The sequence below is a fragment of the Pyxicephalus adspersus genome, chromosome 7, assembly GCF_032062135.1.
Source record: "Pyxicephalus adspersus chromosome 7, UCB_Pads_2.0, whole genome shotgun sequence".
NCBI lineage: Eukaryota > Metazoa > Chordata > Amphibia > Anura > Pyxicephalidae > Pyxicephalus > Pyxicephalus adspersus.
In genome coordinates, this window is record NC_092864.1 from 52,871,894 (window position 1) to 52,893,208 (window position 21,315).

Sequence of the window (21,315 nt, forward strand, 5' to 3'; positions counted from 1 at the left end):
TCTCTCTCTCTCTCTCTATCTATCATGATGTCCTTTTGTCTGTCCTCATCTGCTGAACTGCTATCACTTAAAGCCCAAACTGTGATAAATAAAGGGATTTTGTATATATATGCCAGTCTGATGTCTGTTTTAGCTCAGGATTATGCCATCATGATTATATCAGGATTATGCTCATTGATTATGCCATCAGTATCTGTAAATGTTTTTATTATTTTTGATTGAATGTGCTTTATGGATATCTATTTTTAAGTGTAAGTGGGTAAAATGCCATCAGAAGTCAAGTGCAGACATCAGTGGGTGACTCCACAGTAACATTCTACAGCAACCGGGGAGACCCTAATATTAATACTGACTAAAGGTTGGCATATTGGCCTCTCTAATAACCAGCTACTGGTCAGTGAAGCCATACATCATGGTAAAAAAACAAATTAAATGTATATTAGACAAAAAAAGCTGGAAAAAAGCAGTAAATATTCAGTTCAGAAGTTGGTGTTAGTTTACTATATCATCCTAAATTTTAAGGTTCTTAAGGCATTAATAATGATTGCTAATGGTGTATGCTGGCACATCTGGGTATTTGTATTTGAATTCTGTGGGCAGTTTACTTACATTTTTTTTAGATTTACCTAACTGGAACAGACAGAATGCAAAAGAATCAGTCAAATTCATTATTGCACTGCAGAGGGCGGTGTGTCACCATCTATGAGCATTTTCATACAAATTTTATTACAGGACAACAAGCTCTTTACACTGGATAAAAGTATTATTTCTCCCTAGGATATCATAAATTCAATGAGTAACAGCACTGCAACCAGCAAACCTCCAGTCACTTTAAGGCTTGTGGTACCAGCAAGTCAATGTGGCTCCTTGATTGGAAAAGGTGGCTCAAAGATCAAGGAGATCAGAGAGGTTAGTGCGCTAAGTGACTTGAAGATTCAGTTGACCTGATGTTTCAGGTACCCTATATATAAATAAAACAAATACCATTCACTATTATATTTGAAAAGTTTCTCAGGGATTCTCAAGGGATTCTCAATCCAGTATCTTGAAAATAAAATTATATCAGGGCAAATACAACACAAAAGGAGCTCAAGGGGTTTTGTAGCCCTAGGCTATTTCTTCAGGAGAGTTAGTGAACAAAATGTATTTATTCATTGATCATAAGATGGTGTAGCATAATCATTGTCACAGCCTCCAATGGAACCAAGCAGCAAGATTAGTAATAGTTTTAGTAATAGTTAAAAAAGATTCAAAATGAGGTAGACTATAGTAAACTTCTGGGTTTTAAGTGTACTGCTATGGACACAGATGAAAAATAAAGCTGGCTGCAAATTGGTTGAATGCTGAGCAAAAACATTAAAAGCCTTGTGTAAAGTATACTAAAAATTAAAAATGTAAGCACATAGTACAAAAACAATTGTATAATGAAAATGCTAACAACATATACATATTAAATGTCACAACATATTGTAAATGCTTGTGCTTTCTCCCTATTTCAGTCTACAGGTGCTCAAGTGCAGGTAGCAGGAGATATGCTGCCTAACTCCACGGAAAGGGCAGTAACCATTTCAGGCACCCCTGATGCCATCATCCAGTGTGTGAAGCAGATATGTGTGGTGATGCTGGAGGTACAGTGTATCGGAGTAGCGGTAATGTAAACACATCCATACCACACTTCATTCAAACACAGAGTACAGTTAGAAGACATAACCAATAATATATATTAGTTAGTTAAAGCACCCTTTGTTCGAGAGGTAAGACAAATTTTAAAGTCACCATTGGATCGTGGGTTCACTGCTGCTTGCTGAAATTCTCCTAAATACACAGAACATTTTAAAAGCCAAACTACATACAAACATATACATATACATATACTATACATACACAAGTGGCCTGTTCAGCAAGGCAATAAGTAATATATATAGTGTAGAAACATATAACAAGTAACAAAATTTTATCATTGCCGTTTTTTAGCTGAAATCTGACTGGTCTCATTTACTGCAGTATGTGCCTTGCCATTGCTTTTACCGAATAGACATAACACCTTTTTATTAAACAGTTTATTCACACCGGTGTGCATTGGTAACATTCTATGAACATTGGTGGGATGTGGTGCCATTCATTCTCAATGATACACCAACACACCTTGTCACTACTTGTCATAATGTTGCCTTCACTACAATGCATTTATTGCACTGCAACAGACCCAATGGACCTAATTATTGAGATTAGACTCTAATGTGAAGCTGATATGATTTCCAATAGTTTTTACCAGATCCCTAAATAAAACCTTTAGAAAATGTTTTTGTACATTGCTGTACTAGAGGGTGTTAGGTCATCCCTGCTTATTTTTCCTAAAATCACTCCTACTGACTGTAAAAGTTGTTTTTTGGATAGGCCACCACATACCAGTGCTTTATCCTTGTAATATGTATTTCAGTAAACCAAGTACCTCTTTGTAAAACCTATACCCCGGAGGCCAAAATATTTTTGGAGACTCCATCTTTACAGGGAATGTCCTCCCTAACACTTACAAAGCAATGAGAGAGCCATTGAACTAACTGGCATTGAGGTGCTGTTATTACCAGTATGCAAAGGAAAAAGAATAAATGTTCCAGACAGTAAAGTACTCTTCATCAATACATTTATGAACAGAATTCAACAGTGCTCAGGGAAAGAAAATATCTACAATGCAGGAAATTGCTGTTATCTTGCATCTCTCCAACAATGTTGAAAACCTTATCAGATTCACTGTAATCCTCTCCACGATTACAGAGGAAAAGTCATCACAAGTGGTAACATGATTTTCAAAATGATTCACAAACAAATAATACAGACATATGTATGTCATTAATCCTAGATCTGGGCAATTTACATGGAAAAATAATTTAGTAAAAATCTGGCAACCTACCTCTTTTCAAAAATTGGACTTCATTAGAAATTTATTTCTCCCCCGGGGCTCTTAGTATGCTCTTCCATTACCACTGAATTCATATGTAGTTGAATTATTATTTAATAATTATCTTTTAAAGTGGGGTTTTAAAGGGGGTCATCCTTTAAATATGTATATTTTTATGGTTAAATGAAAGTATTGTATAACAAATGCTAAGATTAAGGCTTTAAAACCAGTTAAATATGACACCACTAGATCAATGTTTTTAAATTCTATGTTTTTAGTTAGATTTTGAAGTGGCAATCAGCTCTCTGTGTCTGTTTTTTCTGTAGATGCAGTGGGGATGATTTAGTAAGGTAAAAGTGCATGCTGCCCTTGTTAAATTAACATTGTGAATATGATAAAACCATGGTAACTTTGAGTACCCAATCTTATGCAAAGGGAAAAATAGAATTTTTGCTTGCATGAGAATAGAAATTTGAACTATTCACAGCTATATCCTATTGAAGCTTTCCTATGTGAAGTGAACATTCACTTTGAAAAGTGAAAATTCTCCATCCTTTGACAAAGTAACCCCATTTAGTCCTACTCATAAAAGTAAATTGTTATAAATACCTTTTGAGGTTACCAATACGAAACAAGGTTTAATCACAACACTTCTACATTATGTAACACTGAAACATATTAGGTACATCCATAAGAAAATAAATAATATGTAGATGATTATAAACATAAACTGTGCTTTTTTAATCCCAAGCATTTTGTGTACATATTTGTAGCTATTGCTTATCAGTTAAGCACTGACACATACTCTACAGCACACATTTAGCTAATAATACCAGTGTCCTATTCCTTTCCATTAGCTCTGTTAACAATTTAACATGTGGGTATTGTTTTCTGATTCTGGGCGGGTACTCTAATATTATCTCTCCCTCTCCTATCCCTTTTCCTAGTCCCCACCAAAAGGTGCCACAATCCCTTACCGTCCAAAACCCGCCTCCGCCCCTGTCATTTTTGCAGGTGGTCAGGTAAGAGCGGACCCACTGGGTGCCTCCACTGCCAACCTCAGCCTATTGCTGCAGCACCAGCCTCTGCCCGTTAGTTTTGCATCATTTTTCTTGCATGTTCTCTCATCCTACAAGTTATCATTCATCAGATTGGAGCATAAGCCCTGAGACACTGCTGGCCTTGTTTTCCTGCTATACTCAGCATAAACATTAGAGATAAAAAAAAAGAAAAAGCAATTTGGGGTTTTAATTAGAAAAATTTAATTGCCTGTTTACCTTTGTGTGATCCGAAATATTTTTATCAACCTAAACCGCAACTCTTTGACCCGAGAACTTTTATTTTTGCTTCTAAAAGGAGAATAACCTTAACAACTATTTCATACATTTCTGTACTTTTACAGTTAATGAACTACACTGATTAACCACTCTGTCAAAGCTTTCTAAATTGGTCTCTAAGGCAATATTTTTACGTGCAATATTGTTCCACAGACCACTATTGCATGCCCAAAGAACTATTGTATCTTCATGAATACAGTTGTTGCAATGGTACTATACCTTTAAAGGTGAGCATTATCAAAAAACTGGCATTAATAATAATACTAACTTGAAGGTAATCTGCTCTTCTGTGGCCCTAACTATTGATGAGTTACTGAATGCAACCAATATATTGGAATCTGTAGGGTAATCAAATAAAGATTTGCATTCTTTCTTTCTATATGTCTGACATTTTTCTTATAGTTTTGAGGGATTATATATATATATATATATATATGTATAAAATGTATATTATATATATATATATGTATATATATATATATATACAGAATATATGTCGTAATATAAATATGGCTCCACCTGGTACCCATGAATAACCTTGCGATAATCCACCCAATGACAAATGGTGATGCTGCCAACCTCTCCCTCTTAATATATAGGTTTCCTGGCTCTCCAAATCATCGTTTTAACATAGTCTTTCTCACTGACCTAACAAACTGTTTGTCCTGCTTTCAGTCCTGGTGAAGTTAGTAGTGAAGACAGACCCAGCCAGGCTTGAAAGGAGGCCATTGGTGGTAGTCTGCATATTTCTGCAAGTTTCCTGTATTTTATTCTATAAATTTGTTTTACACATTAGATAATATCCACTTGGACAACCAATTATTTTATATTATTATAACCAATAATTAGTTGTCAAAGTGGATACAATTTGTGGTGTAAAATACAGGTAACTTGTAAAAATATGGGGACTACCATAGATGATCTCCTTTCAAGTCTGGCTGGGTCTGTATTCACTACAAACCTGACCTGGACAAACATTCACATCAGGAAAGTCAAGGTGAAACCAGGACTCTAACTTACATTATTTTTTAATTCAGTGAGTAAGAGCATGTTTAAGCATGCTGTGGATCTAAAAACACTTAATATTGTAAGATTAATAAAAGGTAAAAGGTGCATAAAAGCTCAATGATCAACCATAGGCCGGCAGTGTTATTCAGAGCTAATGGTCATTCATCCTGTGCATGAATGGGAGGGGTAATGTAACAGAATCCTTTGCTTCTAAATGTAATTTAAATACTAATAGGAGATATCTTAATTACTATTCATTCTAAATGATGTCTAGCATTCAATTCTTAATGTTTAGAAATTTAATATTAGTAATAAGTATTCCCTACAACATTTGTGAATTTAATTATGGATATATTCCAATTGTATGTGTGTTTGTGACTGCTATTTATTTCTATGGTGACCAACAAAAGTGAAAGTTATACAAATTAGTAATATTATTCAAATGAGCATATTCAGACACCAAATAAAATGATTCTGTGAACTTCTAATAGTGCTTGGAGAAACATTCTTGACTGTATGCTTTTCTGCAAAGAAGTTTAGCAAGATTATTACAGTGTACACACTTTTTTAGGTGAACTACAAATGGAAAAAGATGAAGTGATGCATCTACGTATTCATTGGTAAAACTTTAAAGGTTTTACCAATGCAATTATAGTAAAAATGCAATTATAGTAAAACCCAACGGCAGCTTTCTGCAGTTCTGGTTTTGATTCAGCTCTTTTGCAATTTTTTGCTTAAACGAAGGACAAAGGAAATTCCTAATTTTATGATAATTGAAATTCAGATCTCATTTTTTTTATTTTGCCCACTATTGCAGTTGTTGATGCTGGGGATGTGCAAAAAATAGATTTAGGGTGGAAATCTATATAAATAATTTTATTGCTGGGTGGCTGTATATATGTAATAATTGACTCTTTTGTTGGTCCCACTTACTATTGATGAACTTTAAGTTCTAAACATTTAGACAACAATAGAGGTTAGCATATAAAAAATTCTAGTGCATGTATAACTTTTCCAACATAGTATCACAAATTTACATCTACTTTTTCCCTTCCTGTAGTATTTAGCATGTCTGTATAAGCAAGTTCCACTCCCTTTGTTTGCTACGGTTGTTTATATTTACTTGAGCAACCTAATTCAAACCCAGATAATATGATGTCTCCCAAAGAACCAATATATCTGATCAGTCAGAACTTGTTACCAGATCTCACCAGCAGAAGGTTCTGTAGGCAAATTCTAGAGTTGTTAGTCCTGTTTTGAAAGAAGGTAGCAGTAACGGTTGAAAAATGCTATTTTTTGTAACAAAGGGAAACACGCTTGAAACTTGCTTGTTTGCAGAATTATTGACAAGGTCTAGAAATTGGTGATAAGTTTAACATAATAAGAAACGTAGTCTTCTATCAGGTATGCCTGCAGCTTTGTTTTCCAAATGTGACATTCCACACTGACATGCACTTATTTCCCCTTCTGTTTCAGGCCTATTCCATCCAAGGACAGTACGCAATCCCTCACCCTGATGTGAGTTCTCATCTCTCATTTTCTACCCGCTCCTTCTTCCTGACACTTTCTTCCCCAGCATGCTGGTGTTACTGATAATTAATATTAGACCATAATATTAATGTGTCTGAGATGGGAGCTCTGTATCTTGACACTGTGGGTAGCCATGGGATCTATGTCACAATAGAAGGAGAATTTGGCTTCTGATGTACTGTTTGTCCAGGTTTATACTTTGTAGTGTCTAGAAATATGCTTAAGTTGTTAAACAGAAAAGTTTAGCTTGTACGATTGTTCTGTTTGATTTTATTTAGGCTCTTACAGTAGATGAACAGATTCAAAATTTGAAGATTTTTTGTAGAAAAAAAGTTAAGTGTAGTGAAATGCAAATAACTAAATTGTAATCTATTTCAGTTCACCAGTCCTTAGATGTGGTGGTTGCATTGGTCTACTTCAGTCTTCTAAAGTCTGACAATAACACACTTTCTGTCCTAGGGTGACAACATTCACTCACTGTACTATATCTATTCAGGAGCAGCTTTTCTCCCTAGGCTACACCCTTGATTTTAACAATCAACACTTCATCTTTGTTTAATTTACATTTAATTTCCAGAAGTGGTTTGTATAGTTTATGGTTTGGAAAGTTCAGAACACTGTTGAAATATCAGTTTAATACTCAGGAATTTCATAAGAACATTGTTCATCTATGGGGATATTTTTCTTGCAGACAGTGTACATAGCCTGGAGCAGAAAAAAGGTATATTGCAGCCACTTATTCTAAAGACTGGTATGCTGTACCCAGACCTTTTTGGAATTACAAAAGATATCTATTTAGTGACTAATGAACGATAACCTCTACACAATGGTTTGCACATTTGTCCTAATGAAATGCCTTATGAAATAAGTCCAAGTAATACAAGTAAGTCCTTTACCTGTCCCTTGTTACACTAAAGCTAGTTTTACCAGTAAAATAAAAAGCAGACATTTTTAGTATTGTCTGCATCATGAACTAAACAATGAGAACTTGCTACTATAAGCAGGTTGAACACTGGTTTTATATTTATAAGTCTTTTTAGCATGTTTATATGTCTGGTGTTTTCTTTGCTATTATTATGTATTGGGTTATTAATACCAAGCTCAAAACAGCTCTCAGAAAGAAGTTTGTGGATACCTATGATACTAGCAGGGAATTTTAAAAGGTTATTTAGAAAGTAAATCATTTTCATGGGGTGGACTCACTTTTTTACATGACAAACGGTATAACGGTTACTAGAATATGGGGTCAAGCTATTATTAGATTTTTCATAACCAATAATATACTACTGCTCAGTTCCTTTTAGGAGAATGACAACTAAGTGATGTGTGTAGGGCATTAGCACCTTAGCACCCATTAACCTTATAAATCATGAATTGTAAAGTCTTCTGGCTGATAGTTATTTGACACATATTAAAGAAAATATGGGTTGAATTTAATTGCACCATATGGTAAAGGTGACTGTCATGAGGAAACAACACGTATCCTACTGTAGATACTCAGAGGTGAAGGAAGTACTAGTATTTACTTGAAGTAGGGGTGATTATGGAAAATCATATTGACATTGCAATAAATTTTTCTATATTTCAAGCCAAGTTCTTTTTTACCTGGATTGTGTATGTGTCCCATGGCTCCCTGGTGCTTTGTTTTGTTTTATTTTATTATTTGACTGTTTTCTTGTGCCTGTGACTTCTTGTACTCTCTAACAATAACCTTCTTAGTTCTAATGTCCCTCCTACCCCTCAGCAGTTGACCAAGCTCCACCAGTTGGCCATGCAGCAAACCCCCTTTACTCCCCTCGGACAGACCACCCCTGCTTTCCCTGGTACGTACCCAACTTTCCCGTTCTAGAGTCTTCCTTCTTTTTTCTTCTCACGTCTCAGGCATTTCACTTTTTCTTCATTTATACTTTTTATGCATTATTTTCTGTAAAATATCAAATTACATTTAATAGTGCTTTCATAGCTCCATATGCTGACACATTACATTACATGGATAGGTTCTAAACTATTTATATTGATGGTTCTTGGGTAAACATAGTTAAATTTAGTAAGTACTGATCATCTGAATACTGTCTCATCAGATTTTGAGCTTAATTAATGAAAAACATGTTGATCTTCTCAAGGGCAAGAAACCTAAATATATCTTTTCTTTCTCCTTAGGAGAAAAGCTGCCCTTACATTCCTCTGAAGAAGCTCAAAACTTGATGGGACAGTCCACAGGTAACCTATGTCAAATTAGGAGGATTATAACACCAGGTCTACATTGGCAGATTGAATATTTGGCCTGAGGATATACATGAGGGGGTTAGCCTAGATAGGGTCATCGCTAATAGAAATGTACTAGGAAAAAGTGAATGATGGGTGGGAATAACAACTGAACTTAGCAATTGAGTGGTAAGAGCAAGTATGAATTAGCATATGGTGCATGCACCTCTGTCATATTTTGAGGCCTTACTAGTGGACTAATCTTGCGGAATAAAGTACAGAGATGGGTAATATGTTAATAATTTTTGAAGGGTTTTGATTTTGATTTTTCTACTATTTCCCATTTATGATCCATACATTTTCACTTTCTGCTTCACATCTTCTTCACATTATACTTTTATGTATTTAATTTCCTGTCCACAAACATAGCCATGTTCATGATGCATACAATATTTGCTAGGAATATACATCTTTAGCAATGACGGTATTGGAGCTACCAAAGGATAATGTAAGGTATTCCATAATCACAATTGTATGCTGATAACTGGATATTTTATCAATGTACTTTGACTAACTAAATAACAAGAACATGCAACTTAATAAAAATGTAATTCGATAGTTAGTAACCTACTGCTTAATTGAGAAAATGATTTTGAAATGTCAATTGTTTCACAAAAGCATTTTTTTAAAATATTTATTTAGTGTCTCTTTGAATCAGATCTTTAACTTTCATACTAAAGCAGAAGACTGTAATAAAGTGGGTCCCATGCATCAAATTGTCTGAAATAAGGGTTGTCTGTATTTGGCAGCAACTTAACTTCAATTTTTGTAGTCGGATCGTAGTATTTATCAGTTTATATTCTCTCTTTGTTGTCTGCTAACAAATATATCAGTTTAGACCTTTGTTTCATATGAGTATGATCATCTCTGGTTTTTATCATGTTTTTTTTTGGAATACATGTGGAAATTAAGGTTGGAAAAACCATTAGGTTGATTAGCCTCCTTTGTCTCGAAGTTATTATTTGTTTTAAAGCCAAAGTTTTAAAGAGTGGCTGCAAATGTAAAGCCAGGCACCTAGATGTATTTGTACATATATTAGATTCTTTGTAGATCAGCTAAGAAATCCCAGGGAATGGGGGGTTCTTTCATGGAGTTCATTCCTTGAAAGGTGTCTTTCACCACCTTGCCTCTTGTATGATGGGCAGCCTCAAAAGGCAAGAGAGTTAGTAATGTAATGTTTAATGTAAAAGTGTTGAACATGGCATAGTATGATATCTTGTGTTTTGGTGTTCTTTAAATGCTTAACTTTTATGTTTGTAATCACTTTAGGCCTAAACACATGTGTGACTTTTAAGCAAAACAAACTGATAGTAGCTAAAGAATTGTTGTCATAATACACATACACAGTCTCTTCTGTCATCTACTTTCTCTTGCTCCTAGCAGTTTTGTTTTTATTTTGTGTTTGCTGCCTTTGGTACATAAATAGTGCAGTGTATGTCCCTGACCCAATCCCAGCATCTCTAAGATTCTAATAATAAAGCCAGGTGTTGGGTGGTAGGTAGGTGAAGGACACTCCATTGTGCATGTAAAAGAGTTACATCTAATGAAAAACAATGAAAAGACATTGGACAAAAAGACTAGTGATTGGCATTGGTGATAAGGAGGATTTTCAAGGTTTTATTTAAGTCAACTGTAAACATAAAACATAAGCATAAACCTGTAAACATAAAACCTGGAAATATTTTTGCATATTTTCTGGAGTAATTTAGCAATTAGAATAAATCCTGGGGGGGCTCTTTTATGAATATCTTGATTCCAGCTCCTACATCTGAGCAGAGACCCTTCGCTTTTAGTCAGTGAGCCCAATCAAGATAGAAATAGATTGATAGTGAAGTATTGGAGTCCTCAGGAGCCAGTGTTGAAATTTGCTTTGTAAAGTTTCCCTGTAATTTGGGGCACCAACAGAGGTCTAAATGCCACTAGTTGCTAGTTTTATAGTGAAGTTTGCACTTCTCCAATTTAAAACTATACTTTAAAAGGATAAGGCTATATTTGTTTTAACATTTTTGTGCTGGTATTTGAAGTGGCTGAATATTAATCTGACACTGGTCAGATTTGTCATTTTTATTTATTATGGCGTTGGGCTACCACACAACAAGTACTCTCAAAACAATGAACCATATAGCTCATAGGCTGGTAAGTAGCATTTTAAAGTTTTTACAGCTGCTCTAAAAATCCTCTATGCTAAAAGCCATTTGGCTTTCTCTGAGTTTTGTCAAAGTTAAGACATTTCACCTTAAGCTTCTACAGCTCATAGCTTGAAGTGATGAACAGTGGGGGATAGGAGCAGGTGAGAAGCATATGGGTATTAAAAATAGGGTTCTTGGGATTTCTTTTATGTATTTAACATATGTTTTACATAATAGGTATGGATGCCAGTCCCCAGGCAAGTACTCATGAACTCACCATACCAAATGATGTGAGTATACTTTTATTTGCTTCTTTACTGTATGTCTTTGCTTTTCAACACGCTTCAACTTTATTGGCCAATAGTAAATTGCATGGTAAATGAATACATGCATTTTAAATATAAGCATGCTTGCATGTCATTGGATAACATTGTCAGTGGATTTTACAATTTCACAACTGTTTTTATAAAGTGATGTGACCTGATTTATTTTGTTCAAGATTAGCTAAAGCATACCTTAAGACCCATAAACCTGCTATAGGACCCAACACCTCAAGGTCCAACACTATCGCTACTTAGGTAGTTATACAGAAAATAAAATGTGACATTAGATAAAGTTTGGAGATCCATGATGTCCTGAATTTTGCATCTCTTCTAGAAATCAAAGATAAATCAGCATTATCTGGAAGCAAAATAGAATCATAACACTGCCCATGTGCTACCTATAAGTCTTCCTAAGACCCTAGTTACTGCAAGATGTTAAGCAATGACAGCAATGGGAAATGCACAATGTTAGCTCTCCTAATTTTAGTCCTTATAGATACAGAAATATCTTCAGAAAGCAGCTGCATGTAGATAGGGAGTTCTCCTGTGCTACTTGTAAAAACTACAACCAGGAAATTTTGAATAAAAATGACCTTTGATCATCTAGCTTTATAATATAGCATTGTATATGGAACTAAAGGAACATTTTCTTACATATTTGCTTTATGTTCTAATTAGGTATTGCTCATTAATGATTGATCTATCCCATTTTTCTGCCTCCTCCTTAGAAATGTTTCAACTGCTCTCATTTTCCAGCTAATAGGTTGCATCATCGGACGCCAAGGGACCAAAATCAATGAGATTCGACAGATGTCTGGAGCACAAATCAAAATTGCAAGCGCCATGGAGGGGTCAGCAGAGCGCCAGATAACAATCACTGGAAGCCCAGCTAACATCAGCCTCGCTCAGTACCTCATTAACGCTAGGTCAGTGCATATTGCTATAAAGCATACAACCCAGGTACAAGGTTAACTTTTTTTTTGTGAAACACTGGAACAAACTTGGCTGTGTTTATCATTTAACTAATGGCAAGTATGTATTAAAGAAAATATTATTTACTTTATTATTGTATTACTTGTACATTGGCAACAATAAGTTTTATATTTTCTTTTTAAAAGTGGCAAAAGTTTACCTGTTCCTTAATAGGGATCTTAAGGGGTTACTTACAGCAGATCCCAACAGATTAGATGTTTTCTCCTTTTATAAAAGCTGTCCAGGATATGTGGATACTACTGATGCCCTCTTAAAAAAACAATTTTCCCTCCCTGGTTCATCTCATAAATGTGCCTAACTTATTTTTAAATAAAAAGTTTCCATTTTCATTCAGATTCAGTGATGTCACCACTGAGACTATATGTTTCTCGATTAAATGCAGGTAGATCATGGCTAGTAATAGAGGTCAGCAGAGTGTTGTACATTACTTCATTAAAAACATTAGCCCTGAGCCCTAAGTCCTTATGAAAGCAGTGGGTTACGTAAATATCAAATTGCCTCGATTGGTACATGTCAGGTATGCTTGGGTATTCCGAGGCAGACTACATCTGCACACAGACCACCCAAGCCCACATCTGATGTTGAGTTTTCATAAATTAAACAACTGAAATCCAATGAAGGTGTGGGCCAGAGATAGTAAGGGAAGAAATGGGCTAGATAATGCCTGAAATGAGGTTGTTTCTATCTGACTTACTACAGCTAAAATTAGACTAAACATTTTGCTGGAGAAATCAACCCAAACACAAAGAAAAATATACTTTTGTTAAAATAAAACAAAACAGTTTCATTTACAAGTAAAAAAACACTTAATTTTGATTGATTATGGGCATTTAAGGATCACTTATTACCTATCACCTGTCCCCCACTTGCCGTTGATGGCCTTAAGAAATGTACTGCAACCTACTAATTCTGGGACTTTAGATAGTAGACCTGATTTAATAAAGCTCTCCATAGCTGGAGAGGATACACTTTTATCAGTGAACCTGGGTGATCCAGAAAACCTGGAATGGATTTATTTAATGTAATTTGCTATTTTTAGCAAATGTTTTCAATCCTGAACCAAATCCGTTCCAGGTTTGCTGGATCACCCAGCTTCACTGATGAAAGTGTATCCTCTCCAGCCTTGGAGAGCTTTAATAAATCAGGGCCAATGTGGTTATTGCCCCTATGATATCTTTTTTTGTTTGTTTGTTTGTTTCAATAACCTTTATTGGAATTTTTTACAAATCAAGTAACAATTTACAAATCCAAAACAGTACATTTCATACATGTAGTTGAACAATAACAGGGTAAGACAATCAAACAAAACATGGCGACCACCAAAATTGGTGGTTGCCCTTGATGTAGGATTGCCCTTTATTGGGGAGTGAAATATCCCCTCATAGGGGAGGCATCTCTTCTACTTTTCGTACAAAAAAAGTACAGCTCAAGAAAAAAAACTTTAAAGAGACATCCTCATACATCGCCCATAGGAATGTAACAAAGTGTGGTTCAAAACGTAAGTAAAGAAAAGAAAGAAGGATGGAGGGGGGAATGGAAATAATCCATAAGGGGGTACGATTGAAGGGGGGGCTGTGGGGGGAAGGGGTAAACAGGTCATCCCCTGTCATGGGATTAAGATGCCTGTTGGCTTATGTACTTCACTTTCTGCAAAACTCTTTAAGGTTTGTAGGATCCCATCCCACTGGCATGTAATATTCAATCTAGGCAACCACATCCTATGAAAGCGTGACACATTCTCGGTGAGTATAGCCCTTAGTTTTTCATTCACCAGGAACCATGACATCTTTGGTTTGACTTGTGCTAAATTAGGAGTGGCTGAGCATCAAGCTTTGGCCATTACCATCTTGGCTGCTGTAAATAAATGTGTTAGTAAACGAAATTGTGTTGTGGTACTCACTTCGGGTTTTAAGTTAAGCAGAGCGTCTGTGGGACGTTTAGAAAAGGACCTCCCCATCACTGTGTAGGCTATTTGGTATACCTGGGTCCAGAATCTACACAATTTGGCACATTCCTACCAAATATGGTACATGGTGCCCGGCGAGTCACAGTCTTGAAAACACTTATGGCTCTGATCCGGTCTTATTTTTGCCAATCTCACCGGGAACATGTACCATCGCATCATTAACTTGTAATTCACTTCAACTGAAGATGCATTAATGCTGCAATGCGCGGTGGTGTCCCACATCTGTTCCCACTCCTCTTGCTCCAAGGTCGTAGCCAGGTCAGTGTATGACTTCAGTAGCAAATCATACAGAGTTGAGGCAGCTCCTTTCCCCAAAGGTTTATGGGCACCAATTTGTTCAAAAGGAAATAGGGTACACTCCGGGGGTGACAGGACACATGTACTAACAATTCTGAACCAATCACAATTGATAAAAACAAGGTTCCTAACCAGTCAAAATTGATAAAAAAAATCAGTTATATACATGATCAATGCATATGCATATTTATATACATGATCAATGCATATAAAAACTTTCTCCCCCAGAAGTTTGCTTTCTTTAACTGCTGAACTTATGGAACTTATTGAAATTATGGGGTTTAGAGTCATTCCTCTTTTACTCCAGTCATTGACCAAATATTGCAAGACAATTTTTTATTGTTTTAACTTCCACAACAAATCCTCAGAGCCCTAAAACAGCAGCCAAAAAGGAAGAAAAACACCCCTCATTTTCCTTAACATGGTAAAAATAATCTAAATGAAAAATTGGATAATTTGCTGGATCTACATTCTACAGTGTTTTTTTTCTCCTAATAAAGTTAGGATTTGTATTTTGTACCTTTTCTGAATCAATCCAGTAAATCACTTTAAACACATTTCTTTAGAAGGCTATTACACACTTTACCACCTCTTAAAGAAAAGATCTCTTTTCATGAGCAAAATGTTAACTTATTTTACCTACATTTTATTTTAGTATATAGTTCTTCCAGAGTAATACAAAGTGATTAATACACCCCAATTATTCAAAAGCTTTAGGGGAATTATTCATTCATTTTCCTAAATGGTTTGTTTTCCTCAAATAAGTTTAATTTCTAAATGTAATAACTGAAATTATTTTTCTGAAAAATGTACTGTTTTCTAAACAAAAAAGCTGAGTTGCATTATCACATTTAAATTACCTATCTGTGAATTCCTTTAGTCAATGGATGGTTATCCCTGGATGAGATACAACATGACTCAAGCAAGAGGCCTTTTGGCAGGCTTGTCCTCATATTTAACCTGTCTAATTAAATCCAAATAGTTTTGCAGTAAGATTAATAAACTCTTCAGCAGTTCATTCTGTGTTATATCATTTTCCAAACAATCTGTGCTTGGCCACAGCTAACCACCAGTCTCTGTATCCAGACATATCATTGTCAGCTTGGCACAAATACAAATGTCATGAAACTCAAGTACCTTATGAACCAAATGTTGTAATTCTGTGACTGTCACAGTTTTAACCTGCTCCAGAAATGAGCACTGGGGGTGGGGGGCTGATAGAGAAAAGTCTACAATTTACCATGTAAAATAACTTTGCTTACTTTATTTCCTCCTTAAAAAAAATCCACTTTATGTGACAAATGCAGAAAGCTTTTTTTTTTTGACCTTTCCTCTGCCCCTAAAGCAAGATCCACCCCCACCCCATCTTTCTTTTTTGCCACATTCTATGCAGCTGTACAACCTTTGGAACCAATAAATTTTAAATCAGTGCATAATGTTTTAGTGCCCAAAAGTTTCTCTGCCTTTTACTAAACTTAGAAAAACCCTACATGAAAAGTATATCTATTATCATCAATACTTTTATTTTGGGAAAGCAAGAATTTGCTGAAACCCATGTCAGTTCCCTTCACTTTTCATCTAGGCAACAGGAAATGTAAAAAAATCTTTCTAGTAAGATTTCTAGTAAGTAAGGGAAAAGTTTGCACCTACTGGAAATTTGATTTTTCAGTGTGGATGACCACACAATATTTTAAATTTTAGGATCAGTTTAGGTTCGGTTACTGCGGTTTTAGAGAGAAGAAAAATACATGATTGACCATGGAAACATACTGTTAAAAGGAATGAAAACCTGGCAGGGGATGAGGAGCACAGGCATCAGCTTTAATTATTTACCCTTTAGTTATGTATGTTTTGTTTATTCCCATGTAAGAGAGAAGGAAGGTTTGGTGTAACATTCCGGTGGGGAGGAAGAACACTGTCCTCTTCTCTATTTTACTTTTTTCCAGTTGTGGACTGTAAAAAAAAACTTCTGTTTAGGTCATTGGCTATCCAACCAACCACTCTTGATCTCTATGCAATAAAACAGACAGATCTCTCTTAAAGCCACAGGACACAAGAAAGGATCAGTTCATCTATCTTTACACTTGGAAACCACCTTTGTCCATCTCTATACTCCGATTATCCCAAACTTTAAGCCACATAGATTCAATTAGATACATGTTTTACAAATACAGATCAGCAGTGGTGAAATAATGGAAATGTCCCTATTAAAATCAAACTAAATAGGAAATGTAATAACATGATTTTTGCTTGCACACAATTGGATAGATTAGAAGCAGAGGGTTTGGATCCATTGTTTAGATGAAGTGGAAATACCATCCATCTGATCATCTGGCCAGTAAACTACCTAATTAACAATTTTTCTTCTGTCAAGTAGGTCCTCTCTTTAAAAAATTGTTAGTTGTTTTTAGTACATTTAAAGGAGAATGTATAAATCAGTTCATAATATGTGTGAGCAGCTTTAGGTAGCCATTGTATGGGCATCATAGAGACCCCTGTGGTGCTGAATTATAGTCCCACCAGGGATGCATTAAGCATTGTTTTTGTATGTTTTCTTTATTTTTCAATGAGTTTTTTCTCTATACTTTGATTCCCTTACAGGATCCTTTGTAGAATAATCTGTGGCAATCTACAATTGTGTAAATGTATTTCTTGAATGCATTTACAAAATCTTCTTCATCTCCCCTGTTCCTTCTATTTGCTCCTTTACAGGCTGACGTCTGAGGTTACTGGGATGGGCACTCTGTAATTTCTGGATATTCTGACCCTTCTGACTACTGCCAACAATTCTCCTTAAGAATTTTGACTCTGACTGCGGACCAGGACTTGCCAAAGCTGCTTATGGAACCTTTTGAGTGAATGCATGTATTTTCAGCAGATAACTCAATAGATACAGTTCATAACTCATAGTTACATAACACTGCACTTTATTATACACTGGTCAATATATATATATATATATATATATGCCTGTTTATAATAAATATCCATATTATCAATCTGTTGTGGTGAGCCATTGTATGTTTATTTGTACATACAAGATCTAGCTGGTTTCAGAAAAGCGCTCATGTAACATTATGTTCAGTAATCACACAGCAGCTCATGCATGCAGCATATTGTAATAACGGACTATGCATCCTACTTACTTACCTAGGGGAAATAACACATATTAGTATGTTGGAAAATCCATGTCTCTCATGAATTATTCTGCAGCTGTTTTATTTATTGTGTTATTTTTTCATGAAATGGTTATGTGATACTGGATGTAATTAGAATTGTGTTTTGTGATTTGGTAACTAGCATGTTTACATCACATTTCTATGTATATTTGTTTTATGGTCAGCATCTAAAGAACTGTGTTCCTACTTAATTTCTTAGAAGATCCATCATTTTAGTCATATGTAATATCAGTTATATTACATAGGATGAGACAAAATCTCAGATTCACCAGCAGGTACACTGCCGGTAAATGTTCAGATTGTGCAGAATTATCAGCTATAGGAAGCTGCATTTAGTACAGGGGTTTAATCCAATGGATATTTTTTACTCCCTTGGAGAAGACCCATAAGATTCTCATAAGTAAACCCAATCTGACCTAAAGATTTTCCTATGGCAAAAGACATCCTGTGTTTCCTACATTGCGTTAATCTTCAAATTAATCACCATGGATCCTCAAAGCTATACATAAGTCGCATAGAATACAATCAGACTCTTCCTTGCTTTAGGCTCTTCTCCACCATTCTAACTACTGTCAAACACCAAAACTTCGATGGGTAATCAAGGTTCTGGCATTTGACAGCTGAATGGCTGGGTATTTCCTAAAATGGTTGAAACATTGAAACTGCTTGGAGAGCTCTGAAACATCTCCAATATTACAAGAACAAGCTTAATGTGAATAACTAATACTAGATAAAATGGCGGGCGGGGAGTTTAGTAATTGGTGAACACGGGGGTTACTTTAGAATTGGAAGGAATCAAGCTTTCATGTGCAGAGACTCTAAGGTTTAATTTGGAGACTAGTATAGGCACTTGCTAACAGAAGAATGTCTGCATTTCAGAAATGTTGTTTCTCAATGAATGTTTTATGCCAAATCAAAATCAATTTAATATTGTAATATTTATTTTAAAAAGATAACAGAAAGTGTCTGACCAATGAAGGACACAGAATGTTTCATATAGTCTGTTCCCTTGTATTTATATAATATACCCAAGGATCAACTTCCCGCTGACATTCCTTCAGCAAATTATTCATTTTAAAGCTCATGTACATTCATGAAACAGCGTCCCATTTCTATTTAAATTTAACCTTAAAAAAAGCACATTGTCAGTGAAATGCTAAAATTGAAGGTCTTTTCCAGACTGGTGGTAAATTCCTTGTATACCATATGACATTAACATTGAGGAGTTATTCCTTCTTTACCAGTCACACATTCAGTGATTTTGCAGGTCAAGTCTATACATCATGTTTGTACCACAATAGTCTTCTAATTGTCACAGATGTAAGTTACAGGGTGGGGTGGGTGTAGTTGGACTTATTGACATGTTTCAATTAAAACACCTATCAATCTCATAATCTCCCATAGACTATCAATCAATGGTCTTTAAAATATGTCCTCTCCACTTATCTGAAAATTGAGAAAATCCTTGAGTATGAAATATATTTCTCCTCCAAATTAAGTAACAAGCAGCATCTATCTGTGTACAACATCTCTCTTAGATGTTCATGGAGAAGAGAAAGTCTTATTGTAAAAGTATCCATTTCCTGAATACTGTAGGGAAAAAGTCAACTTTAGCACTGCTCTTTAGGTTACACCTGTTCTATCATAGAATTATGTCCCCCATTACTCTTATTTTCTTCTCCCAGCTGTAGAAAAGTAGTTAGATGTAGGTTCATAGTAACTCAGTAGACCTTGTTGCCCTACAGCTGACTGGCTGTTGAAGTTGAGGTCCAACAATAGGAAAGGGCCATGCTGTGTTAATCTTTGAAATTGCTCATGATCCCTTTATTTCTGAAAGCTACCGCTGCAGGTTCAGTGTTTTCATCTTCTATCTTGTCACTGAGCAATTAATTTGAATGTAGGGAGACACAGACCTCAAAGAAGAGGGTATGAGCCATAGTATTAAATCGTCATCTTCTTTCTTCTGCAGACCTAATGAAGTCTCTTACTTGTGTAATACAAATACCTAGAGACAAAACCTCAAAACAGATCCTGCTTGGAATGTAGCTTTAAAAACTGATAAGTCAGCAGTCTATGAATATGTACAGTATATTAGAAATCATAGTGATATTGCTGTTTTTGCCTGGAAATAGGTCCAGCACACCAAATGGCTTCTTTCACCACAATGAATCTGTGACATACAGCACTGCATCCTGTGTTCATAGGGCACAAACACATTAATATCTCACATGCTGCCAGTTTTATCAGGATTACTTTTACTTCTGCTCCAGATACATCTGATTTCTGATTCTTCATTATTAGGGCTCCCTTAGCTCCTGGTGTCTGTTATGTGGAATGAAACTTAGTTTATTTAAGTATGATAATTTTGTCTTTTGCTTCTTTGATATGATTGATGTTTATGCAATTATTTATTGAAAAATTCTAAGAATATATATTATTCTATGCTCATTTCAGTATCTGTTTCTTTATTTCTTAGGGCAAACACTTCTGAAACTTGTACTTTATGTAATGAATGCACAGCGAGGGATGAATGCACATTGAATGTTTTACAGAGACAGTTGCCATAATCCATGACTTTGTACTTTCATGTACTTGAACATTATGATTTTTGGAAACTTGCATTCAGTACATGCAATGGTTTTTTGTTTTTGAATGTTTAAAGTGACCTTTTGTACATTAACAAAGAGCTGCAGTGGTTTGCGAGCTTCATAGACAGTGTCTTGGGTAACTAGTACAAAACAAAACAAAGTAACAGGTTTTCTTCACTGTAGGAAATTATATCAGCTATTCCTTGTTCTCCACACACTCCTTCACTGCCCTGATTTCCTGCAGACCACACAGGAAGAAGCTAGTACTTCTGAGTCCAATGCACTGCCCTCCCATATTGTGCCAAACTGTGCCTAGGCAGCCAATCACCAGGTCTGAATGATACCATACAGGTATGCATGGGGGAACGTGCTCAAAAAAGTTTAAACTTTGTAGATACTAACAGTAGATTGGGATGTGAGGTTCACAGAGAAGGCAAGTATGTTTATAGTTCTTCTAGCATATACAACATATGTGATGTGTTTGGTATAGCAAAAGTAGAGGTTCACCTAAAGTGCATCATTTTGATCTATTTTTTTCAGTTGTTATTACAACCTACATAAATAGTTAAAGTGTAAAATAGAAAAAGTTATTTTTTGTTTTTTTCTGGAGCCAAATTCAGTTTTTTTGCAACTGTTCTATAACCCCCACAGGGGATTATAGAACAGCTGGAAAAGAGGAAGAAATATATTATTTGTCCTAAAAATAAGTGACCAGTACAGATGAGATACCTTGGGTCTGCAAAGAAAGACATCTCCCATTACACGACACTTTTTTAGTTTTGCAATAATGTGTGTAGAGTT

General features: G+C 35.4%; 1 protein-coding gene across 19 annotated transcripts in view; it reads left to right on the plus strand.

The window, feature by feature from the left end:
- PCBP3 (poly(rC) binding protein 3) overlaps window positions 1-20,374 on the plus strand; it is a 42,322-nt gene extending 21,948 nt beyond the window's left edge. For 9 of the 19 annotated variants that reach the window (XM_072418439.1, XM_072418445.1, XM_072418441.1 and 6 more), the window contains 9 exons: window positions 778-909; window positions 1,500-1,628; window positions 3,847-3,990; window positions 6,721-6,762; window positions 8,519-8,597; window positions 8,935-8,994; window positions 11,406-11,458; window positions 12,248-12,417; window positions 17,460-20,374. In XM_072418439.1, coding sequence (XP_072274540.1) covers window positions 778-909; window positions 1,500-1,628; window positions 3,847-3,990; window positions 6,721-6,762; window positions 8,519-8,597; window positions 8,935-8,994; window positions 11,406-11,458; window positions 12,248-12,417; window positions 17,460-17,496 — 846 coding nt within the window. In that variant the 3' untranslated portion in view covers window positions 17,497-20,374. Of the gene's footprint in view, window positions 1-777; window positions 910-1,499; window positions 1,650-3,846; window positions 3,991-6,720; window positions 6,763-8,518; window positions 8,598-8,934; window positions 8,995-11,405; window positions 11,459-12,247; window positions 12,418-17,459 lie in introns of all 19 variants that reach the window. The other 10 variants (XM_072418448.1, XM_072418451.1, XM_072418452.1 and 7 more) reach the window with 10 other exon arrangements.
- Window positions 20,375-21,315: the final 941 nt, after the last annotated feature.